The sequence below is a fragment of the Aotus nancymaae genome, unplaced genomic scaffold (genome assembly GCF_030222135.1).
Source record: "Aotus nancymaae isolate 86718 unplaced genomic scaffold, 86718_ANA_hifiasm-v0.15.2.pri h1tg000057l, whole genome shotgun sequence".
Taxonomy (NCBI): Eukaryota; Metazoa; Chordata; class Mammalia; order Primates; family Aotidae; genus Aotus; species Aotus nancymaae.
In genome coordinates this window covers 68,368,703-68,394,972 of record NW_026988471.1, presented here as the reverse complement: position 1 = coordinate 68,394,972, position 26,270 = coordinate 68,368,703, and the positions used below count along the sequence as shown (strand labels likewise).

The following is a 26,270-nucleotide window of genomic DNA, read 5'->3' as shown; positions in this document are numbered from 1 at the left end:
AGGAGATAAAGTTCCTCTTGTTCGTGGAAAAAGAGTTTTTTTAAAAATTAGTACACGATGTAGCTAGAAGGGACCTTAATTATCCAGTCCAATCTTCTCATTTTATGGAATTGGAAACTGAGGCATAGACTAGAAAATGGTTGCCCAAGACGTATAGACTGATCGTAGCAGAGCTGGGGCAAGAATCAAAGAATCCTGATCCATGTTTAAGTTTGATTATAACAAATGCTCATCCAGGGTGATAAAATGATCAACTACTACTGACTACACTTATGAGAGTCCCCTGTGCTTTTCCTAGACGAAAGTGTCCACTGTCTTGGGAATGAATTATGAACTTTCTCCATGTTCTCTGGATGAAAAAATACTTTGAACACTTTGCTCTGGGATAGGTGGTTTTGGGGACAGAGAGGAAATAGAAGTAAACCGTGCTTTGGCCAGGAGCCATAGAGCTTCTCAGCTTTGACCCATCCCTGTCTCCACTGACTCTTGGCAGGGCTAATCTAGAGAAGCAAGTGAGTGGACGTAAAGCATACCCCGTAGCCATCATAAAGCAATAATTGGCAAAGGGAAAATGGCCATATGCCCTAGATGTTTATTGCAGTCTTATTAATGATAGCCCAAAGAATGGAAGCAACCTAAATTGCTGAGGAACCCAACTGTGCAGCCATTAAAACGCTTGGTTATAAAGTCTGTACAACAGTATGAAAAGAAATGTTCATGAGGTAATGTTAAAAGAATTGTGAAATTATGGAAAAACTATGTACTTGAAAAGAGACTTAAAATATAAGACACCAAAAATATAAGAATTGTATCTAGTCATACTAGAGTGGTGGAATAGAAGCCTCTTTTCTGTATTCTTACATTTCATTATGTGATTATACTCCTTTTATAATTACATATTTTATTTTTTTAAAAAATCTTCAGCAAGATAGACATCTGAGTCTTTTTATTCCTTCTCCTGTGGTCTGTCTCTCCCTCCTCCCTGTTTCCAATCCTGTGTGGATGGGACAGCATCATGGTGCAGAAAAGAGTCCTGATCCACAGTCAGGAGACATGGGCTCTGCTTCCAATTAACCCTGTGACCTTGAATGAGCACTTGGCTTCAGTGGGCTGTAGTCTCACCTCTAAAGTACAGGAGTTGAAATCTGTGTTTTCTAAGACCCCTTTCAGCTCTCACATTCTTTGGTTCTAAGTAGAAGTAAAACTGTCTGCCAGAACCCTGGGAGGTGTAGCCTAACAGGTACAAACCGCTTAGTGTCTGTAGATTGCTGTTATAGGGCAAGGTCCTGAAGGAGGCATCTGGTCTTCAGTGTGCTGCATTTGGAGAACAGGAGAGAAAAATGTTCTCCAAGTGGTAAGAACACCTTAGTTCAATCATTGTGGAAAGCAGAGCTCTCTGCAATTCTTCACAGAGCTAAAAACAGAACTACTATTCAACCCAGCAAACCTATCACTGGGTATATACTCAGAGGAGTATAAATTGCTCTACCGTAAAGACACATGCATGTGTATGTTTATTGCAGCACTGTGCAGAATAGCAAAAACATGGGATCAACCTAAAATCCTATCAGTGGCAGACTGGATAAAGAAAATGTGGTACATATATACACCATGGAATATTACGCAGCCATAAAAAAGAAGGAGGATAGAGCCTTTGCAAGAACATAGATGGAGCTAGAGGCCATTATCCTTAGCAGACTAATGCAGGAACAGAAAACTGAATAGCACATGTTCTCACTTAACAAGTAGGAGCTAAATGATGAGAACTCATGGGCACAAAGAGGGAAACAACAGACGCTGGGACCTACTTGAAGGTGGAGGGTGGGAGGAGGGAGATGATCAGAAAAAATAACTCTTGTGACTAGGCTTAGTACCTTGGTGACAAAATAATCTGTATAACAAACCCCTGTGACACGAGTTTACCTGTTTACCTCTATAACAAAACTGCACATGTACTCCTAAAATAGAAGTTTAAAGCAAACAAAAAAGCAGTAACATTTATTAATCACAGTAGAATTCTATCTGACTCATTCCCAACATGCGGTCTTGCTATGGCAGAGAGTGAGGGATCTCTTAGCAGAAATTATTCAGCTTAAATATGTTTCAGCTGGAGGTATGTCTTCATTGGCCTCTGTGGTGATAGGATCTATTGCCTGCCCTTTGAAAGCATTCTGATTGGGTTTGTATGTGTCTCCAGAAATAGAAAGTGGTCCTTTATGATAAATTCCAGATCTTTACAGCTAGGAATAGCTTCTGCATTCTTATGCTCTGGGCTGATTATGGTTAACATATGGTTACCCTGTATATTATTGCTGATGAAGATTGAAATTTATGTGTATCAGACAAATACCAAGTTGTAATCAGTCTTAAAGTTGCAGCACAGATTGTCAAAGCCTGCATTTTTCTTTCTGGGTGTTATTGTTAAACTTAGCCATTTGAGTCCCATGTTAGCGCTCATGTGGCATTTTTTTGTTGTTGTTACACTTATCTATTTGTTTTCCCTTTAACTTTTTTTTTTAATTTAGTGAAACACTTTCCATCTCTCTTTCTAGCAGATTCAAGCCCCAGTAAGACAACAGCCAAAGGTTCAGACAACCCCACCTCCTGCCGTCCAGGGGCAGAAAGCTGGATCTCTCACTCCTCCCTCATCCCCCAAAACCCAACGTGCTGGGCACAGGCGTATTCTCAGTGACGTAACCCACAGCGCAGTCTTTGGGGTCCCTGCCAGCAAATCAACCCAGCTGCTCCAGGCAGCTGCAGCTGAGGCCAGTCTCAATAAGTCCAAGTATGTGGTACTTCCTCTTTGTTGTTCTTAACTCTGTGGGCAAGTTCTGCCTGTGGCTGTTAGTGTGTGAGTCTTTGCATAAGTGTGTAGATGTGTGTAATACAAATACAGTGGTGTGTACTTGTGTTCATTTATTTTTCTGAGTGGCTTGTTTCATCTTGCATGTACTTGTGTTTAATGAACAACTATGAATTTGTCTTTAGTGCATGGGCCACACTAATCTTAAGAAATCTTTTCTTACTTGCCCCCCCGTTTTCATTCTCTCACTCATTCCATGCTCTACAGTGTCTTTTCTAAACTCTCGATCTGACCGAGTCTCTTCAGGCTGAAACTCTTTCATTGGCTCCTCATTACCTGTCAGATGATAGCTGAGCACACCGCTTAACACAGCAGGGCCTGTTGTGTCCCACAGGCCGACTTGCCACTCTTTACCTTCTCGAGCCCTTTGTTCCTCCTATGCCCTCTCCTGGGACTGCCGCACTCCTCCTTGCCCACCTAGGGAGTGTTCATTTATTCATCAAGATCCATGTCAGAGGTTGACTTTTCTTTGACCCTTCCTCTGATGTATAATTTTTATCTGAACCTTTTTTTTGCACTTGTATGACACTGTATTATCATTAATTATTTGTATGTCTGACTAACTAGTTTGTGAATTCTCCAAGACAACGACCATGTCTTAGTCAACCTTTGGAAACCCAGGGACTGGCTCTGTGCCTGACAAGTAGATTTTGATGAGTGTTGGGTAGATGCAGTTTCAGACCCTTAGCTATATTGGAACCACGCACTTTAAAGTTAAAATCTTTCAATTAAGTTCAGAGAGACTTTTTAAGAAAATGATGTAATGATACTTAGATGCACAAAGTAGTGGTAACTGTCTTTATTTCTTTTTAATTGTGAGGTGGCCCTTAACTCTATGCATACTGGATCCTGAAAGATGGGGTACAGCCTAAATAGAGCTCTTTCCTGCCCCTCCAGGGGTCAGTTATTTTAGATGTTATGGTGGTCACCACAGGATACACAAGTCTAAGAACAGATTGTTTTTAGATCCTGAACTGAAACAACTTGCAGATAAGACTAAAAACCTAAGCAGGAGATTAAAGAAGTAGTGGGAGGTAGTGAGTCATGAAGGAAAGGAGACGTTCATTTCACAAAGTGGGAAGGATATCTGTGGAAATTGTTCAGGTGCTGTGGAAAGCCCTTTTAGGAAAACACTGTGGGCCGGGAGCAGTGGCTCACGCCTGTAATCCCAGCACTTTGGGAGGCCAAGAAGGGTGGATCACCTGAGGTCAGGAGTTCGAGACTAGCCTGGCCAACATGGTGAAACCCTGTCCCTACTAAAAATACAAAAATTAGCCAGGCGTGGTGGCAGGCACCTATAATCCCAGCTACTCAGGAGGCTGAGGCAGGAGAATCGCTTGAATCCTGGGGGCGGAGGTTGCAGTGAGCCGAGATTGTGCCATTGCACTCCAACCTGGGTGAAAGACTGCAACTCCATCTCAAAAAAAAAAACAACAAAACACTGTGGTAGAAAACGATGGTTTGACTCAGAAAAGAGTCTGATCCTGAAACAAAGAGAAAATAAGGTTACCCTTTTTGTTTTGTTCAACTTTTATATCTGTTTGTTTCATGGGGGTGGGAACCTACCTAGGTCTGCAACCACCACTCCATCAGGCTCTCCTCGGACCTCTCAGCAAAATGTTTATAATCCTTCAGAAGGGTCTACGTGGAATCCTTTTGATGACGACAATTTCTCCAAACTCACAGCTGAAGAACTACTCAACAAGGACTTTGCCAAGCTGGGGGAAGGTGAGTAAGCTGTGTCTTTTTTGGTGCTTCTTGATTGTAGATTCTCTATGCTAGGAAATAACCAGGAATGAGAAAGAATTGTAACTCTAGAAGGGTATGCAAGTGAAAACATAGGCTTGGGCCTTTCCATAAGGCATGATTTCAAAGTATGCATACAAATTGGTTTTTATTTTTACCATGGGCCTGAAGTCTTCATCTTTAGGAAATCCTGATCTGTTGTGGGTGGTAGCAAAGAGAGTGTGAGGCTTAGGGAAGAAACTTAAAGGAAAGGTTTGGTGACGTAGATCAGGATAACAGCATCGGCATGGTCACTCCTTGGAGGAGTGTGATGATTCCCTCATCCTAGGTTGGTTTACTGTCCCAGAAAGTTGTCACTGCTTGTCCATGAATGTGCCCTCACATGGACACTGAATCTTTCTTTCACTATGATCAGCATTCTGTATTACTGTTGACTGACCACAGGAAGATGATTAAATAAGTAGAAGATACACTTCTGCCTGGAAAACAGTCTACTTTGGAAGGCAGGACACATACACAGGCACATGCACACACTTTGAAACAAATTCTAATATGCATAATTCTAATAATATTAGAGAGTACTCTAATAAAAAAAAGTACTCTCAATGTAGATAAGAGTGCAGGATAAAGGAATGATGAGAACCAATTGTGTGGTATGAACTATTGGCCAAATATTTTGGTTTGAACTATTATTTTATAGAAATCTTTTAAAACTCCAAGGCCAAGTGTGGTGTCTCATGCCTGTAACCCAGTACTTTGGGAGGCTGAGGCAGGAGAATCGCTTCAGCCCAGGAGCTCAAGACCAGCCTGGGCAACATGCTAAGATCCTATCTCTACAAAAAAATTTAGAAAGTTAGCTGGGCATCTTGGCACATACCTGTAGTCTCAGCTTCTTGGGAGCCTGAGGTGAAAGGATCACTTGAGCCCAGGAGGTCGAGGCTACAGTAGACTATGAATTCATTACTGTTTTCCAGCCTGGGTGACAGAGTGAGACCCTGTCTCTTAAATTAAAAAAAAAAAAAGATTCCTATTACTTTCTTGCCTTTTTAAACAGAAGATAGGGCATAATATATAACTCTCTTTGACAACATCTCATTATTGCCACCTCTGCCACTCCCTCTTCTCATTTGCTCTCCTAAACTGCTTCCAACATGGAAAGCAGATCATCAAACTCATTAGAGCTATATAAAGTAAACACATTACAAGTGTGGGCTGGAGGCATTAAATGTACAGTTCCGTAGTGTTAAGTACATTCACACTGTTGTGCAACCAACCAATCTCCAGAACCCTTTTCATCTTGCAAAACTGATGATATGCTCTTTTGATTCTTAACAATTTCCTTTTTTTGTCTCAGCTGTTCTCTCAGTTATTGCAATGACTAGACAAGGATCTCTAAATAGCCAGTGTGTCACCATAATGCAATAAAAGTAGTCAAGTCGAGAAGTCAGTTCAGAGCGTGCCCCTCACCTCTTCCATGGGTGTGTGCCTCACAAGATTTTGCTAGAATGAACTGAATGGTGTTTTGTCTCTCCAGGCAAGCATCCCGAGAAGCTTGGAGGCTCAGCTGAGAGTTTGATCCCAGGCTTTCAATCAACCCAAGGTGATGCTTTTGCTACGACCTCATTTTCTGCTGGAACTGGTTAGTATGGCAAATACCTGGAACACGAGGTTCACTGTTGTTACCTTCACATTGTTTTTCACTCCACAGATAACTCTAGCATGCCAGTGAAACCCAAATCTTGACAGTGACATGTATATATGTATATTTTTTTTATGGCCAATATTTAATTTAAAGCTTTTTAAAATTCAAGATCTTTCTGATCAAAAAGGGTTAAAGATTTAGAACCACTTTGAATTAATGTGGCAGGACAATCTGGCAGTGATATACAGGACTTGTTCTCTCTAGGCCACAGGCATGCCTTAAGCAAATATTTATAGATTTGAGGAACACTGGTCTGTTTATTGCTTGTAATTTCTTAGGTTTCTGGGTTGACTTGAAGAATTTTTAAAATTAAATGTTCTGTTACATCTAACACTCCTCTAAACTGTGTTTGTGTGTGTATATATTTTATTTTATTAAAGTTAGTAATTTATAGAGAAGAAAGTTAAAATTCTCCATGATCTCACCACCAAGAGATAGCCCAGGGATACCATCTTGATGTCTGCTAGTGGCATTTAATCTTTTGAGAGTCACAGATATCTTTGTGACTCTAATGAAAGTTATAAGGCTTCCTGACCAAAATGCACATGACCACAATTTTTTATTTTTTATTTTTTGAGACGGAGTCTCACTCTGTCACCCAGGCTGGAGTGCAATGGCACAATCTTAGCTAATGGCAGTCTCCACCTCCCAGGTTCAAGTGATTCTCCTGCCTCAGCCTCCTGAGTAGCTGGGATTACAGGCACCTGCCATCATTCCCGGCTAATTTTTGTATGTTTGTAGAGACAGGGTTTCACCCATGTTGGCCAGGCTGGTCTTGAACTCCTGACATCAGGTGATCTGCCTGCCTAATCCTCCCAAAGTGCTGTGATTACAGGCATGAGCCACTGCACCCAGCCACATGACCACAATTTTGTACACTCTTTGGCCCACTTCTTGAGACTCTGATATACATCTTTTTTTTCTTTCTTTTTGAAATGGAGTCTTGCTCTGTCGCCAGGCTGGAGTGCAGTGGCACAATCTTGGCTCACTGCAACCTTCACCTCCCAGGTTTAAGTGATCCTCATGCCTCAGCCTCCCAAGTAGCTGGGATTGCAGGCATGTGCTACCACACCTGGCTAATTTTTGTATGTTTAGTAAAGACGGGTTTTCACCATGTTGGCCAGGCTGGTCTTGAACTCCTGACTTCAGGTGATCTGCCTGCCTTGGCCTCCCAAAGTGCTGGGATTACAGACATGAGCCACCACGCCCAACCTGATATGCATGTTTATAGTCATATTGAAGCCTAATTTTTCCACTTAATGAACCTGGCACATTTCTCCTACATCATTAAAGAAGCTCCTAAAATATAATTTTTTTTTAAGTACCTGCATTAAATTCCATTATATGGCCAGGCGCAGTGGCTCACACCTGTAGTCCTAGCACTTTGGGAGGCCAAGGCAGGCAGATCACTTGAGGTTAGGAGTTTAAGACAAGCCTGGCCAGCATGGTGAAACCTCATCTCTACCAAAAAAATTAGCCAGGTGTGGTAGCACACGCCTGTAGTCCCAGCTACTCAGGTAGCTGATGTGGGAGGTTCCCTTGAACCCACCGGGCAGAGGTTGCAGTGAGCTCGACCTCTAGCCTGGGCAACAGAATGAGATCCTGTCTCAAAAACAAACTTCTAGGATACACTAGATGTATGATATATCCTACTATATTTAACCAATTGCACTTTATTTCACTATTTACTATTATAAATACCTCTGCAATGAATGTGAGCTTTTGAAAGTATTCTTTGTAAGGTACAGAATTTGGCATGCTTCTAAAAGTGATCTTTTTAATTATACTGATTAATATCTATTTTTAACCTTATCATGTGTTCTTTCTGCCTGCTTTCTTTACGTATGTTAGTAGCTTTTCTAACCTCATAAATTTATTTCTGAATAGAACTTTGTCATTTCATATTATTTGATATGTAATGCTCTCTTATTCTTATTTTCTGAATATTTTTAAATAGAAGTTTCAATTTATTCTTTAACCAGAAGTTACTCAGGTTATGTTTTCATTGCACTCTGACCAGTATGGTCTGTCCAGTCTTTGCTGTAAACTATACTGAAAGGCTTTCTGTTGCCCAGTTTGTTATTCATTTTATAAACATCCTCTGGAAATTAGCAGTTTCCATGTCAATAAATATTAATCTACAACATGATTGGTCATGGAAGAATAGTAACATTTATTTAATATCCCCTTTTATGAATATTTACATTGTTATCAATTTTTCACCATATAAATATTCTTGAAGCTAAATTTTTGTTTATATCCTTTACAGTTTCTTTAAGATAACTTCTAAGAGACTATGTGCTAAATCAAAAGTATGTATATTTTAAGGTTTTTGATACATATTCTCAAATTGTATTCCAAGAAAGCTGTATATATTTTATTTCAATTAATAGTGGATGAGAGTCATTTTCCCTACCATTTCTTCACCCGGCCCAGCACAGCCCAGCCCAAAGATTATAGACAGAGAACATTATTTACTTATTTATTTTTTTGAGATGGAGTTTCGCTGTTGTTGCCCAGGCTGGAGTGCAATGGCACAATCTCGGCACACCACAACCTCCGCCTCCCGGGTTCCAGCAATTCTCCTGACTCAGCCTCCCGAGTAGTTGGGATTACAGGCATGTGCCACCACGCCCGGCTAATTTTGTATTTTTAGTATAGACGGGATTTCTCCATGTTGGTCAGGCTGGTCTTGTATCTTCCAACCTGAGGTGGTCCGCCCACCTCAGCCTCCCAAAGTGCTGGGATTATAGGCATGAGCCACTACGCCTGGCCAGAGAACCTTATTTACTGACCCATTTTTATTTATTTGAGATTTGTATTGTTTGTGTCCTTTGCCTTTTAGATTCATTTGTAAGTGTTCTTCATATGTGACATATTAACTTTTCCTAGAAAATCATCTGCAGTTTTAAAGTTTTTCATTAAAGTACAATATGTATATATCTTTTATACTATTTTATCTGTATACATTAATTTTAATTGTATGTTATTTGTGTTTCTCTTTTTCTTGGTAACTAGCCAGAGGTTGGATGTTTTATTATATTTTCAGAGACTACGCTTAGATTTATAAAATCTTCTGTTTTCTGTCTATTCTTTAACTTTTGCTTTTATCTTTATTGCATTTTCTTGTTTGTTTGTTGGGGGTGGTTTGAGATTGTGTCTTGGTCTGTCACCCAGGCTGAAGTGCAATAGCGGGATCTCGGCTCACTGCAGCTTCCACCTCCCAGGTTCAAGTGATTCTTCTGCCTCAGCCTCCCTAGTAGCTGGGATTACAGGCGGGTGCCACCATGCCGGCTAATTTTTTGTATTTTTAGTAGAGACGGGGTTTCACCATGTTAATCAGGCTGGCCTCAAACTCCTGATCTCAGATGATCCACCGCCTCGGCTTCCCAAACTGCTGAGCACAGGCGTGAGCCACCGCACCCAGCCATTTTCTTGTTTTTCTTAGATTTGCTTTGGTGATATTAAGAGGAACAAATAGTAAAATATTTTAAAATTCTTTTTTAAAAAATAAAGTACTCGGGCTGTAAGTGTTTCTTCACAATTTGACAGTCATTTTCAACCAGCACAAAAGTGGTGAGGCTAATCATAATCTTCAGGGAGGCTTTGTCATGTGAAAATATTCCAATGTCCTCTTCTCTCTTTCTCCAGTTGCCTTTCTTCAGTCTTTGAAGATTACACTGTTTATTGAGAATGCTTTCTAATAAGTGTGTATTTCCCTAGTAAAAAAAAATATGGAGTTGTATGGAGTTTAACCATAGCTCATAAATCTTCATATGATATTCTCATTATTATTTTGGAGTTATGCTTTTCATTATTAAGTTGTTAAAAAAAAGTTTTGTTTCACTTTTAGCTTTGTTTGTGTAAATTTTATAAGTATGTTGATATTTTGGTGAGATTTAAAAATGTTCCAAAACCCATGCATGCTGCTTGAAGTTTGATGTGCCACATGCTTGACCAAATGTATCAAACATGTAAAGCGTTGACTGTTGTCTTTGAAGTAGAACATCAAAATGATGATTAGCCATGGACCTGGATAGGATATAGTTTGTCTGGAAAGAGGGTCACAGAATAAACTCTGAGAGTCTTATTTGCTACCGAATCCCAGAATTTGGCACAATGTTTGGCTCCATATAGATGTGTTGAATGACTAAGAAGGGTTGCTTTGTGCCAAAGCTTAGGACCTTGGATTTACCAGTGTTAACAACCGAGGTCTCTAATCATTTTCCATCTACTCACCCTACCATCCCCAGTTTTAATGCCTAGTTGTCATCTATTACACATGGTTATGTCTCATGGTTTGTGTGAGCTGTTTTTTAATGAGGTTTATTTTGGTTTTCTTTCTGCCTTTCCATCACTTTATGTTTGCTCTGAAGGCTGCAAATGGTAGTATTTTTTTTAAGGGAATTAAAGGCCTGACCACAAACACACATTTGAGTAAAGTTATGACATTAATAAAATTAAACATATATCAAGCACATGACGCATGTTAAACCAACTGGATAAGCGGTTTTTTTACTCACTATCTTAAATGATCCTCACAAAGGCCACCTGCTCAATGGCACAGCTGGAGAATGACAGAATAGAGATTTGTACCTGCAGCCCAGCTCAAAAACTAGTTATAATCATATCTCAGGAATCTCATAAATCAGCAACACTAAGCTTTTGCAAACATTAAAAAGTGTCTTTATAGTTTCCTCAGTTTATCTGATCTTTTTCTGTGAACATTTGGTATTTTCCCTCTCTCTTGTTTGCAGTGTAAATGTTTCCTTTCTGTGACACCTTCATTCTTTACAAATGACAGAAAAGTATGTCTAGATCCCAGGAACTAATTTGCTCTCACTTGTACAAAGTGCAGGATGGCATCATTTTCTATAAATTTTCTATCTGAACTCAGACTCTTTACAGATTTTAAACCTTATGACTGATCAAAGGAGAAATGAAGCAGGAAATTTCATAATGGGTTCAGGAGGATGGCATAGGGCTATATTAAACATTTTTATGGGAAAAGCTGCAAAAATGATGAACTGTGTCTATACATTGGAGGAAAAACAGGCAAACATTTAAAACTTCACATTGTGTCTCTTTATTTTCAGATGTTTTCCTGTATATTAGTTACACATATTCATTTATTAAAATACGGATAAATGAATAAAAGCCCAAAGTAAAGGAAATAAAATCTAACTCCATCTTGAGAGAGCATTTGCTGACATTTTACAGTATTTATATCTAGAATTTTATTTCTGCATATAAAAGTTTTTTCAGACATGACTTACACCATGTATTCAATTTTGCAGTTCACTTTTTTCTTTTACATAGGTTTCATTGTGTCTCATTTTAAAATATTTCAAGAACTTTAAAAGCAGTTATTTTACCCTTCTTGTCCTCCTTCTACCTTTAAAGCAACTTAGTTAAAAACCCACTTAAATAACAAAATTATAGAGACTGAAAACAGAATAGTGGTTTCCAAAGCACAGTAACAGGAATAAGGGGTGGGTGTGACTGCATTGGAGTAGAATGAGGAGGTCTTTGGTTTCATGGAACAGTTCTGTATATGGTTGCAGTGCTACTCATTCTAATCTATACGTAGAATCAAGTTGCAAAGAACTATACACAAAGGTTGGAGGAAGTGAAGGTCCCAAAGGGAACTAGGGGCCCCATGAAGAGTGCTTTAAAGACTGAGAAATATGGTTTGAATGAGGAGTTGGGGGTCCTAGAAAGAGGTTGAAGGTCCAAGAAGTTGAGTGTTGGAAGATGTGAGATTAGGATCCCAATGAGTGTTGGAAGTCCAAGGAAGGGCTGAGGGTTAGAGAGTGGGCATTCAGAGTCCAAAGAAGAAAGGTGGGGCTAGTAGTGTGTCATTGGGGGTTGGAGGTGACCTCTCCTCCTGTCCCCACTTCCCAGAGCAGGCCTGGAGATAAAGAGGGCAGATGCTCACCGTCCTGAGAGTTCTGTGTGCTAGTCACTGACCTGGGTCTGGTAGCAGCTGCTGGCACACTGGGGCTGACTGGCCACTGGGTAGGACGTGGCTGTGGAGGTGGCAGGGAGGTGGGCAGCGAGTAGCCTCACAGTGCCTCCTAGACACCCACACCTCTGTTACCCTTCCTTCTGCTGGGTGGAGTGTCTAGGCAGGGCCACCAGGCTGCCCACTGAGGGGATGCCACTGTGCCTCCCCATTCCCTTCTGCCACATCTGGGCATTAACACCCCAGTCTGTCCCTGTTGCATTTGCCTGTTACATATCTGGTTGAACTGTGGCTGGGAGGTTCCTGCATACCTGAGGAAGGGTAGGCACCATGCATGCCACCTCCTCCATGTCTGGGCCTGGGGCACTGGGGCACTGGGTTCCCACATTTCAAGGGCCTCTGGAGTAAAAGCAGGCACCGTATGTCTTTGAAACCAGGATGCAAAGGAGGCGGCCAGATTCCAGCAACCAGAAGGGTCGCTGGTCTATCCAGCAGTCCCACCTTTGCCTTCTACTTTGTCATGCTTCTCAAACTGCATCTTCCTGGTCCTGAGGAGGTAGCATTAAGAATGGCAGAGGTGGCTGCTGTGACAGTGGTAGAGTCTGTTCAAGGGATACTTCATACTGAGCAAGAGAGAGCAAGGGACTGGGGCACTGGGTTCTCAGGGGCAGGGGAGGTGGGGAGAAAAAGGTCTGGTCCGCCACTGGCTAGGAGAAATGTGGAATAGAGGTGGGTGGGGTGGGAACTCTACCATCTCATCACAGCTCCCCTAGCAGACCCCAGAGCATCCTCCTCATGCCAGAGGCAGAGCTGGAGAGAGACCAAGATTCAGAGACAGGTAAAGTCTGAAACAGGTAAAGAAGGAAATCAGAGCCAGGTGCCCACAGAGATGCTGCCAGCGATGCCCATGCATGCCCAGCACTTTGACTCCTCTGCAAGCTTGTTTTACAGACAACACTGAGCCCAAGAGAGGTGAAAAGAAATGTCCTACATTTGATGGCCCAAGCCAACAGTGTTGGTAGAGGGGAAATGCTGGGTCCCACAATTTCCAAATTCAACTCAGCACCACTCAGGTTGAGAAGGAGGGATTCAGGGGTCATTGAGAAAGACAGGGATGTCCAGGGAGAAAGATGAAAAGAGGCAGAGAGGCATGAGTAGGGTAGGGTGGGGTGGAAGGAGAACAGAACAGAGGGTCGGGGTTCGGTGCCAGAGCTGGAGGTATAGGTGACACCAGCACTGAGGGAAGAAAATAAGAACCATACGCACATACACAAATAGGGTCACATAACAACTGGTGAGCACCGAGGAGTGTAGGGCCACAGGACTGTGCTGGTGTCAGTGATCTTGGGTTACAGTTTACATAAGACATCACCACTAGGGGAAGCTGGTTGAAGGGTTCGCGGAACTGTATGTGCAGGAACTTCTTGTGATTCTGTATTACTTCAAAATAAAACATTTTTTAAAAACCCACTTTATAGAAACAAAATGAGTTTTGTTTTGTTTTTTTTTCTAGAAAGACAGCTGACAAAATGAGATTCTGATTAATGAACAAACTGAATACTAAAATGCAAAGTAAAGAATGATAATGTAAAGCTGGGTGTGGTGGTGCATGCCTGTAGTCCCAGCTACTAGGGAGGCTGAGGTTAGAGGATTGCTTGAGCCCACGAATTTGAGTCCATCCTGGTTAATATAGCAAGACCCCAGTCTCTTAGAGAAAAAATAAAAAGAAAAAGAATAATAAAGTAGAAACCGAGAAACCTGGCTTCTGATCCTACCTCTGGCTAGTCAATTTAACTTTTAGGCTTCATTTTCTTTTATGGGAAATAAGAAAATTGTGCCAGGAAATTGAGACCACATCAAGCTCTGCTATTCCATAGGGTGTATAGGTTTCTGTAAACCTGCATTTTGCTAAATATAGAATGAATGCCAATAGTATGTTAAATATAGTACAGAGATTAGGGCTTGTCTAATCTTGCAATAAGCAAGAAGTCTATTTCTGCCCCTTTCTGTGTGTCTGCCTATTACTATATTAGACATCTTGGTGATATAATAGGACTTAGTCCTTAAAGGACCTGAAGAGGGTAATAGATACATAGGAAGTACCTATATGCATACTAGATTACAAAACAGACAGTGTTATGTTTGTTTATGTGCTAAAATGTGTGATATGGACAATACCTCCTCTAGACATTCTGAAAGAGATCACTGTAGACTGCAGTATATCCCAGGAAGAAGTGGTATTCAGACATAGAATATCCTGGTTTTATCGTTCATTGCATCTCATAATATGTTACAAGGACCAGGTTGAATATCTCATAGACACTCTGTTACACTGGGCCACAGCCAGTCCTCCCCCTATATTCTAGGTTTAGATTTGCCTTGTAGTTTGAGCTGTTGCATTAATAGAGGGTAAACTTACCTAGATTTACTTGGTGTTTTTGCTTTTCTCTTTTTTTCTCTCCTGACTCCTCCTTTTCTTCCAACCAAACTCCAGCTGAAAAAAGGAAGGGTGGGCAGACTGTGGACTCTGGCCTCCCGCTTCTAAGCGTGTCTGATCCTTTCATTCCTCTTCAAGTACCTGATGCACCAGGTAGGTAAATAGAACTGTTTTGAGGTTAAGCAGCTTGATTTGCATGTCCCAGGCCCTGTGGAAAGTTCTGCCTTAAACACCCCATGAAAAGGATTTGAATTCCAAGCCCTAATAATAGGCTGCTATTGTATATTTTTACTGTGTCTCAAAAAGAGGGGTAAACTTGTCTTGGAGGGTACCAGCCCTTAGCAAAGATAAAATCAGTTCAGGTTATACCAAATTGATTTCCATGTTATATCAGTGTTCAGTTTTTCATCCTTGATTGTGTTAATGGTGACGTGAGGGGCCTGTATATTGGAAAGAACTTTAGTCCAATGTGATTATAACAATGGTGGGGGAGCCTATAAGCACATGATAAAGTGAACAAAATATGAATAGTGGCGATAGTATGATAATGGGATTGTGGGTGACTTCTGTTTAGTTCTTTAATGTATTTTTATTTTATAATATAAAAACATAATAATAATTAGGAAATGTGATAATAATAGGGAATGTGAATCAGGAGACCTGGGTTCCCTTCCAGGCTCTGCCACTACCTGAAAACCTCTGGGCTTGGCTCTTCATCGGTGAAGCTCTTTGGACTGCAGGAGTTTGCATATCTCTTGCAGTCCACCGTATTTCAATTTTAAGTATCAGTCTTAAAGTTAGAAAGTGGTTGGTGTGTTCTGATGGAAAGAGCTTTTGGAACAGTGATTGGATGCTTCCCATTTGGAGTTTAAGTTGCCAAAGCTTTTCCTTCCTACCTTCCTCCCCTAGTCTTTTTGGTGGGGGTAGTGGTGTGGGAAAGAGAATCCGCCCTTTCTCTTAACTGTCAGTCTCTTCGCAAAAGCAAATGGTTCCAGCTCCTTAGAAGCAGTTGACAGTTGTTTTGCTTCTGATCATTTTTCCTTTTTTTCCAGTGTTGTCCCTGCCAACTCTTGACCTTGAACTGGTAGGACTGGCTTGGTTTTTTTTTTTTTCTCTCCCAATATGTTAAAGGTATTTGATTGCTTGCTTCAAGATTGGAAGTGATTGTGATGTTCATATCTTTTACTATGTCTGCCCACTGTCACTTACTAATACAGACTGCAGCTAGGGTACCAAGGCAGTTTTTATTTTGTATTTTTAGACAAATTTGTTTACCCCCTAAGGAGAAGCAGACACTTGTCTTGATCAGGTGGTACTGTGTAACTGTATCTTACTGGACCTAGATATAGCTTAAAAATATTGAAAACTACTAAGGAATGATTCAGTGCAGTGTAGTTAAAAGGGAAGAAAGGAATGAAATAGAGGCGCTTTTTTCCTTCCCACTCTTCAGGTATGCCTGACAGTACTTGGACAAGTTCATTTTGAACAGAAGTTTAGAAAAGTTGGGCTGTAAACTCCAGCTGGGGCTCTCTGTTTTCTTTTCCTCCCTGTTTTGGTAATCGTGGGATCAGACAAGAGAAAGAGTGATTGAGGCAGGGAAAGAGGTGATGGAGGCATTCTCCTTTTGATACCCCTTCGGGTTCTTGCTTTGCTGTTGCTTAGGTAGCCCATGGGCTGCAGAAGCCAGGAAGAAGGCCCCTTTGCACAGGGCAGTTACAGGCCCTCAGGCAAGTAACTGTCCTGTGCAGTTGTCGCAGGAGTCCTCTGGATCAGGGTTGAAGAGCCAGGCACACGCCCAGGTGGCTCAGGAAGTCAGCCCCAGGTTGTGAAAATGCGTCTGAGGCCACCAGAGCCAGCTGGCTGCCATCCTGCTTTCCTTCTTGTCATCTTTCCTGTCTCCTGGTCCTCCGTGCTTCTTTCATCCTGGTAGAGTCCTGCTGAAATGTTACTGGCATATGCTTTAATACCAATTAAGCCAGGACCTCTCTTGAGTTTCAGTGGAAAGATCAACTAAAATGAGATTTTAATAGAGAACTCCAGGAGTGTCTTATTTACTTTCTGATCTGTCAGACCAGACTCATCTGTTGAAAACATAAGTTAGACAGTTAACTCTTCTGTGCTTTGGTGAATTCTCATGTCACTGAGGGGGCATAAAATCCAGGCTGCTTACTGCGACCTGCAAGGCCCTAAGTGGTGTGGCCATTGGCTACCCCTCTAATCTCAGCTGATAGCACTCTTCCCCGCCATCTTATCTTTCCTCCAGCAAGCTAAGCTTGTTCCCACCCCAGGGTCTTTACACTTGCTGGTGCTCAGCTTGGAAAACCTTCCCTTCAGCTCTGTTTCCTTGTGTCATTCAACATTTGGATCTAAGCTTAAATGTCTTCTCAGAAAGGCCCAGTGTAGTCCCATGGGCACTTGTAGTCACATCCCCTGGCACTTTTTCTTCATAGCCCTTATCAAAACATAGTCTGTCTTTCCTCATCTTATCGCTCTCTGAGGGAGGGGCCTCATCTGTCTTATTTGCCACCTTTGTCAGCTGTACCAAGGACACTGCCTATATTCACTCAGTGAGTATTTACAGATCAGACGAATGAAATAAATAAAACCAGAGGCTGGAAGCCTTTAGGTGACCCCATTACCCTCCATTTCTGTCCCAGCTCCCAAGCACCAGATTACTGGTTCCATAGCCTTCTATCTGCACCTCTGCCATCTCCCAGCCAGTCCCCCCACACCCACTTTTTAAGGGTGAATAAAGGAAGGCACAGCTCCCAATGTCATGCAGCCGCCAGCCCCGGGGCTGATGAGAGTAGTAGCTGGCTCATCAGGTCCTTCAGCCCATCCTTTCACGGTGCCCTGAAGAATTGTGCTAAGTATGTTATATTACCACGGTGTCTTTGACTATTCTACTTATTTTAACATTCAGCCTTTAGCACATTCAGTTACACAGCTCCTATATCAAGGCCACTGCATCCTTTTGTTACATTTTTAAATATTGAATGAGGAAAGGGCTCAGGGTTCAGTGTCTCTCTGGAACCTGGGAAAACTACAAGTTTGGTTTTACCCGGCAAAAAGCAAGCAGTCCGTCACACCTCCAGCCCACTATGGACACCAGTCAGGTTTTTTGCCTGTTTTTCTTTCTTTGTTTTGCATACATGCTCATCTTCTGCTCTCAGCCATACTGATGATAAAACTTATGGAAGGCCGGGTGCGGGGGCTCACGCCTGTAATCTCAGCACTTTGGGAGGTCGAGGCAGGTGGATCACCTGAGATCAGAAGTTCGAGACCAGCCTGACCAATATGATGAAATCCCGTCTCTACTAAAAATACAAAAATTAGCTGGGCATGGTGGTGTGGTGCGCTGGTAGTCCCAGCTACTTCGGAGGCTGAGACAGGAGAATTGCTTGAACTCGGGAGGCAGAATTTGCAGTGAGCTGAGATTGCGCTATTGTACTCTAGCCTGGGCGACAGAGCAAGATTGTGTCTCAAAAAAAAAAAAAGGATCAGCTGGGCGTGGTGGCTCATGCCTGTAATCCCAGCACTCTGGGAGGCCAAGACAGGTGGATTATCCGAGGTCAGGAGTTCGAGGCCAGCCTGACCAACATGGTAAGACCCTGTCTCTACTGAAAGTATAAAAATTAGCTGGGCGTGATGGCATGTGCCTGTAGTCCCAGCTACTAGGGGGGCTGAGGCAGGAGAATTGCTTGAACTCGGGAGGCGAAGATTGCAATGAGCTGAGATGGTGCCACTGTACTTCAGCCTGGGCAACAGAGCAAGACTCCGTCTCAAAAAAAAAAAAAAAAAAAGAAGAAGAATGGAATCTCAGTCTCCTGAAGACCATGCCTTTCATTAATTTTTTTAACATTTTTATTTTATACTTTTAAAATGATTTCACATACAAGTATCTTTGCTCTTATAGACACTGGGAAGTGGTAGGTGGTAGATAATGTCTAGTAACACCTTCATTGTGTGGGTGAGGAGGTGAGGCCTTAGTGTTGTTCTGACTGTGCTCAGCCACACGTTCTTTCTGATTGCCCACACTCCCCAAACAGTGGATGTTTCTTTTATCTTTGGGAAGGTTCCTAGATCAATAAAGCCTTTGACCAGAGAGCTAAACTTAAGGCTTCAGAGAATATAAAAATAGATTTGAAACTCTAAGACCTGGGTTCTAGCCATTAGTGACTAGGTGATTGTGGTCAAATCACTTAAATTATGTGTTCTTATCCTTAAAATTGGCAATACTAAAGCCTACCTTACAGGGTGGTCCCAAGGTTCAGGTGAAATCATATATTTGAAATTTCTGTGTGAATTTTAAATTACTATAAAGATGGGAAATGCTGTTTCAACTTTGGTTCTATATCCTTATTCCTAATATTCCCAATGGGGCAGTCCTATAGTTATCATAAAGGGATGTTTTTCTCTTGTTGAAATTAAACTTGCTCTTATGACCTTTAACTTTTGCACAACTGAGAGCCATTAAAATAGATTTCCTGGATACAGTGATTGTCAAACTATGGGTAAAGGGCACTGGATAATTGTAAGTTGGTTTGTTAGTTCATTTTAAGGAGAATTTTTATTTTTTTTTTTTCTTGTATGCCCGCACTTTTATTTTTCAAAGCACTATAAAACAAATTTTCTTAGAAAGTCTGGAATATGAAAACCGTGAACATTTGTATGCTTACAAATCTGCCAAATGATGCATGGCTAGTGATTCTCAGAGTTTTTCATTGATACTCAGATGCTGCTTGTCCATTTATTTGCCTTCTGTATGCATTAGGAAACAGGTAAGTAGTACCAGTGTTTTAAAATATTATAGAAAAGAGGCTGGGCCGGGCTCAGGCCTATAAACTCAGTGCTTTGCGGGGGGGCCAAGGCAAAAGGATCACATGAGCCCAGGAGTTTGAGACCAGCCTGAGCAACGTGGTGAGACCCTGTCTCTTAAAAAAAAAAAAAAAAAAATTGTTTTAATTAGCCAGGAATGGTGGTGCATGCCTGTAGTCCTAGCTACTTGAAAGGCTGAGGCAGGAGGATCCCTTGAGCCCAGGAGTTTGAGGCTGCAATGAGCTATGATCACACCACTGCACTCCAGCCTGGGTGTGACAGAATAAGATCCTGTCTCTTTAAAAAAGAGAGAGTGTGTGTGTGTGTGTGTGTATGTACACAGACATATGTTAGAAAGATTAAGGAATTTTCTCTGAAAATTGGGGAAAATATTTTTAAATCATTCTTTTAAGTTGTAGTAAAATGTATATAATGAGATTTACCATTTTAACCATTTCTAAGTGTACAGTGCAGTGGCATTAAGTACACTCTCATTGTTTTGCAACCATCACTACCATCCATCCACCCACCTTTTTTCATCTTACAAAACTGAAACTCTACCCATTAAACAACAACTCTCTAATTCCCCTTCTCCCCAGCCCTTGGCAACCATCACTCTACTTTCTGTCTCTATGAATTTGACTACTCCAGGAACCATATATAAGTGGAATCATACAGTATTTGTCCTTTTGTGACTGACTTATTTCACTTAGCATCATATCCTCAAGATTCATCTGTGTTGTAGCATATATCAGAATTGTCTTCCTTTCTCAGGCTAAGTAATATTGTATTGTATGTATATACCGCATTTTCTTTCTCCTTTCATCTGTTAATGGACACTTGGGTTGCTTCCATCTTTTGTCTTTTGTGAGTAATGCCGCTGTGAACATTGAACAAATATCTCTTCCAGATCCTGCCTTCAATTCTCTTGAGTATATACCCAGAAATTGAATTGCTGGATCATATGCAAATTCTATTTTTAACCTTTTGAGGACCACTATACCGTTTTCTGTAGAGGCTGCATCTTTTTACATTCCCACCAGCAATGCACAAGGATTTGAGGAAATGATTTTTATAGCAACTCTTCAGTACTGATCTTGGTGTTTCACAAGACTAAGCAAGAAGGCATTCATTGCCCCATCAGTGCTGCTTCTTAGAATTAGAAACTTTTTTTTTAAGTACCTCTTGGTTTATGGCATTTCATCATCTCTTGAGAAGTTAAGCAAGAGAAGCTGTGTTTTCTCAATGGTTTGTCAAGACAGGAATTCTTCTTACAACTTTTTGCCTGGCATCTCCCTTATTTCCAACTGCAGTCTTGTGATGCTGAGAAGTCCAAAGGTGATCTTAATATGTGTTTTTACTCTGGAAAGCTTGTCTTTCTGCAGATTTAATTCTCTGAAATGAACTTGGAATGGGGCATGATATTTGACTTTTGCTTCCAACTTGCAGATGTTACAAATGGTTTCTCAATGCTAAGAGCTCTTTAAAGTGGCTAGATTTTATTTTATTTTATTTCATTTTTTAGGGTGACCAGAGTTTTAAAACATGATCTCTCATCATGAGACATCAGGGCTTACACCCCAAGTCAGACAGAACATAGATTTCCAAAGCCACAAGGTGGGAGCAACTGTGTCCTCTTTTTTGGTGGGGCTCGTATTCAGCTCTTCCGTTTGCCAGTTCAGCCTGCTCCACTCCTCCTGTTCATATTCCTAATTAGAGTCAGAGTGGGCCTTGAGAAAGCCCTTGGTTTAAGCCTGTATAAGTAGATACCTGTCCTCTTCCCCCTCTTTTTTTTAGACGGAGTTTTACTCTGTCACTCAGGCTGGAGTGCAGTGGCATGATCTCGGCTCACTGCAACCTCCACCTCCTGGGTTCAAGTGATTCTTCTGCCTCAGCATCCCGAGTAGCTGAGATTACAGGCACACACCACCACACCTGGCTAATTTTTGTATTTTTAGTAGAGATGGGGTTTCACCATGCTGGCCAGGCTGGTCTCAAACTCCTGACCTCAGGTGATCCACCTGCCTCAACCTCCCAAAGTGCTGGGATTACAGGGATGAGCTCCACAGCTGACTTCTCTTTTGATGTTTTAAAAGAGAGGGGCTGGACATGATGGCTCACTCCTGTAATCCCAGCACTTTGGGAGGCTGAGGCGAGTGGATCGCTTGAGGCCAGGAGTTTGAGACCAACCTGGGCAACATATAAGGACCCCATTTCTTTGAAAAGAAAAAAAGTTTTAAGTTAGCTGGGCGCAGTGGCATGTACCTGTAGTTCCAGTTACTTGGAGGCTGAGGTAGGAGTGCTGGGATTACAAGCGTAAGCTACTACGCCTGGCCAGTTTTTCTTCATTTTGTCAATAAGAGAACTTCAATCTAGAGAGAGTAAGAGATTTGCCCAAAGTGCTACACAAACTTAGTGCAGAAGCAGGTCTCCTGTCACCTAGTACCTTGTCTACCTCTCTGTTAGACCATCCTGCCTCCTCCCCACCTTTCACTTAATTCTAACAGTTCTGCTTATTCTGTTCTCATTCAAGGCATTTGAGTAAAATATGGAACTTGACCCATATTCACTACTGTAATCACAGGCACCTGTGGCTCGGTGACCCTCCCCGCCAGCCTATCTAGTCCTCTTACTTAAAAGAGAAGTTAATCCCCTTTTATGTACCATACACTTTATTTATACACATGCATTAATTCTGATAAGTATACCCTTTTAATTCCAACAGCACTTTAAAGCAGTTCTTAATCTTCTGTTTACAGGTGAGAAAACTGCTTAGAAAAATCAGGCAACTTAAATTCAGGCTCTTTACTCTTTATTTTTTGGGATTTGGCAGGCCCCCGCTAAAATTCCAAAAATGTATAGTATCACAATAAAACGTAAAAATAAATCAATAAAATGATACCCTCTATCATTTTTTAAATAACATCAATTTATAGTCTAGATTTAGGGAATACATGTGCATGTTTGTTACGTAGGTACATAGCATGATGCTGAGGTTTGGGGTACAATTGATCCCATCATCCAGGTACTGAATATAGTACCCAATAGTTATTCAACCTTTGCCCACCCCCGACCACACACACACGTTTAGAGTCTGGAGTCAGTTCTAAATATATCAGAGTAAGCCTAAAAACGAATGCAAAACTGGACCATTTTCTTCTCTTCAGAATTGTCCACTGCTTTTCACATATACTGGAATATGATGGGGTCATAGGCTTGTGATTCTAACACAAGGATGGAACAGCTTTCTGAAACATTTCTTAGGAGGATTAAATCATTACTAAAATATAATTGATTAATAATTTGGGATTTTATTGGTCTGTCCTCTTAAATAATTGAGAATAACAGTGTGAGTCTTTGTACATTTCAGGCATGAACTGTCCTAAAAGATGAGTTTTGCGTTTGCATCCAGAGAAGCCACTTCTCATAACTCATGAGGAAAAAAGATCTTTGTTCATTAGACATTACTAAGTCACCATATGCTGTTGTGACGCTTGATTGATGTTTTTGGATCTTAAGGAACACTTCCATAGCTTCCTATATTCACCACTCTCTTCTCTGCGCTGTTCTTCTCCATGCCCCATCATGATACTTGCCTTCAGTGTGTTTCTATTAAACAATAAGGTAAAGGACAGAATTTATAAAATAAAGGGTATCCAGCCCAGCCCTTGATGCAGATGGAAGACCTCCAGGCTCCGTGATTTATAGACTGTCAGCATCCTATAGCCTTTCTTGTGCCTCCCATTATATCCTTTTCTCAAGTTCTTCATTTACAATGATCAGAAATGGCCAATAACAGCTTTAGATGTGACTTCTTCTAAGAGTCATTACATTTTAAAGCAATCAAAACTTTAGTTAAACCAGAAGAATAAATCTATAGTGTGGTCGAATATCTGGGTCTTAGTATCAGCTAGCTCTCTTGCCTACTTGCTATGAGACCTTTGGCAAGTTACTTTAACCTTCTGGAGCTGGTTTCTTCATTCATAAATGAGAAGGCAGAGTTAGATAAGGTATGAGGTTCTTTCCAGTGCTAACCTGCCTGATAACATTACCGTTATGCCTAGGACCATGTTTATGTGAAGACTCATATTCCTATTTTGATGGAGATAGGCAGACCCCTAGACAGATATAGAGAGAACTTCAAAGACAAGTCCAGGCTCTACCATGTCCAATCATGCCTGTAATCTCAGCAACTCAGGAGGCTGAGGCAGGAGGATTTCTTGAGGCCAGGAGTTCAAGATTGGCCTAGGCAGCATAGCAAGACACCCATCTCTACTAAAATGAAAATTTTTTTAAAAAAATTAGCTTGGCATGGTAGTGCATGCCTGTAGCTATAGCTACTCAGAAGGCTGAGGCAGGAGGATCTCTTGAGCCCAGGAGTTCCAGGCTGCAGTGAGCCGTGATTGTTCCACTGCACTTTAGTCTGGGTGACAGAGCACTATCCTGTTTCAAAAAATATATATATATATGCAGGCGCAGTGACTCACGCCTGTAATCCAGCACTTTGGGAGAGCAAGACAGGTGGATCACCTGAGGTCAGGCATTCAAGACCAGTAGTGAAAACCCATCTTTACTAAAAATACAAAAATTAGCCAGGTGTGTTGGTGCATACCTGTAATCCCAGTTACCTGGAGGACTGAGGCAGGAGAATTGGTTGAACCTGGGAGGTGGAGGTTGCAATGAGCCGAGATCGGGGGGCCACTGCACTCCAGCCTGGGCAACAAGAGTGAAATTCCATCTCAAAAAAAAGAATTAGATCTTCTTCAACTCCTGTTCTTCCCACCTCCCCAGTCAAGCCAAAAGGCATAGATGTGACAGGGCGTCTAAGGGGAAACCAAGAACTGGGATTCAAAGGTTTGTAAGACCCTTCCCTGCCTTCAGTCATATTTAAGGGCTGCAAGAGAATCGAGTGCAGGATGCTTCAGAAGGTTCCTGATGCGGCAGGAAGGTGAGGAAAGGCTTAGAAGAGATGTACTTGCGTGACAAGTATAAAAACATAGGGGGAGGTATCTCCATTTTACAGATGAGGAGATAATGTCAGAGGTTAAGGAACTGTGCCAGGGTCAAAACACGTCACCATAGAGGCTAGAATTCAGACTCTGAATGAATTTTAGCCTGAGGTTTTGCATCAAGATAAACTGCTGTGTGAAAGACAAGCAAGTAATTTTGGGGTCTTTACTTTTTATCCATTGCTTTACAAGATTGCAAATATATGAGTACTAAGTTAAAAGAAGCAAGTAATTTCATTTTTTTTAGGTGACAGATTTTTGAGGAGAGAGGAATGAAGCAAAAACTAGTGTTTGGAACAATGCAAAGTTAGACTTTTTAGGAAAACCATCTTATTTCTACCAATAAACTGAAAAGTATTAGAGATCTTTTTAACATCTTTTAATGTCATATACAGTGTAAGGTTAATGCTAATGTAATTACACTTCTATATTTACTTAGTGTCCTGTGAGGATTTTTTCCTGCAACTGAGAAGCTTCCCTTTTTTTTTCTTCCTTTTTTTATATTTTTATTATTTATTATTTATTTTTTGAGACGGAGTCTCACTGTCGCCCAGGCTAGCGATTCTCCTGTCTCAGCCTCCTGAGTAGCTGGAACTACAGGAACGCACCACCATGCAAGGCTAATTTTTGTATTTTTAGTAGAGACAGGGTTTCACGGTGTTGGTCAGGCTGTTCTCAAACTCCTGAGCTCAGGTGATCCACCTGCCTCAGCCTCCCAAAGTGCTGGGATTACAGGCATGAGCCACTGCACCCGGCTGTCCTTCCCTTTTTTTTTTTTTTTTTTTTAATATAAACAAGGTATAAATGAGAAATGTAGCTTATTGTCATTTAATTAAAGGTTATCTACATTCCATACACTCCAAAGATGGTAAATTGGCTTTACATATAAGTCTTTTTCTGCAGTGTTTTAATTATACTAAAGCAAATTACCTTGCCAAGACTCCGAAATCCATTCTTTTGTTTGACCTGTGTAGTTATAGATCACCTAAATTGAAGATCACCTAAAACTTGGTTCCTGTTTTTTCATGAATATCAATTTATTTCTTGCTTATCTCAATTCCCAAATGGCCTAGAAGAATACAGATTTATTACAATGTTATATACACGTTCTTGGACTTTAAGTCACTTTTTTTTCTCAAACAAACATTTCAATTTTAGTTACCTTAATGACATTTCCATGGTTTAAAAGAATGTTGTTGACATGCCTTTAATTGGGCAAGTTACAGAATTTATTTGATCTAAGTCTCTTTGTAACAGGAAATATGAGGTCTAAATTCCCTTCTTCCTGTAAGATTCTAGGATTCATTATTTTGTTTCAAGTTAATGCTTTACCTTTACTAGCTTAAAGGTGAATAGAGGGTTCTTGATAAATCAGGGACAAATCAGGATTCCTTTGTGTACACACATTCATAATGTGTACTCATGGTCAAACATTAAGTTACCAGGGTGACAAGTCTAGTGGCTCTGACGTCCTTTTATTTCTTGGCCAGAAGACATCAAGAGTAATCCATTTTGGGTCTTAAGTGAATTTTGTGAGATTTGACCATAGAATAATATGACTGCCAGCATGTCACAGGTGCGTAGTTGGCAGATAATAAATGATCGTTGAAGTCAACTTAGGTGTGGTTGAATTGATTCTCTTGGTTAGAATATAAACTGCTTCTAAGTAAAGTCCCCCCAACTCCTGAAAAAAGAGAGATTCAAAGCTAAGCCCAGGAAGGAAAATGAAC

At 41.1% G+C, this 26,270-nt stretch overlaps 1 protein-coding gene across 12 annotated transcripts in view; it reads left to right on the top strand.

The window, feature by feature from the left end:
- AAK1 (AP2 associated kinase 1) overlaps positions 1 to 26,270 on the top strand; it is a 176,117-nt gene that overhangs the window by 124,698 nt on the left and 25,149 nt on the right. For 8 of the 12 annotated variants that reach the window (XM_064364198.1, XM_064364199.1, XM_064364201.1 and 5 more), the window contains 4 exons: positions 2,553 to 2,785; positions 4,434 to 4,591; positions 6,144 to 6,248; positions 14,771 to 14,866. In XM_064364198.1, coding sequence (XP_064220268.1) covers positions 2,553 to 2,785; positions 4,434 to 4,591; positions 6,144 to 6,248; positions 14,771 to 14,866 — 592 coding nt within the window. The remainder of the gene's footprint in view (positions 1 to 2,552; positions 2,786 to 4,433; positions 4,592 to 6,143; positions 6,249 to 14,770; positions 14,867 to 26,270) is intronic. The other 4 variants (XM_064364200.1, XM_012433931.2, XM_064364205.1 and 1 more) reach the window with 3 other exon arrangements.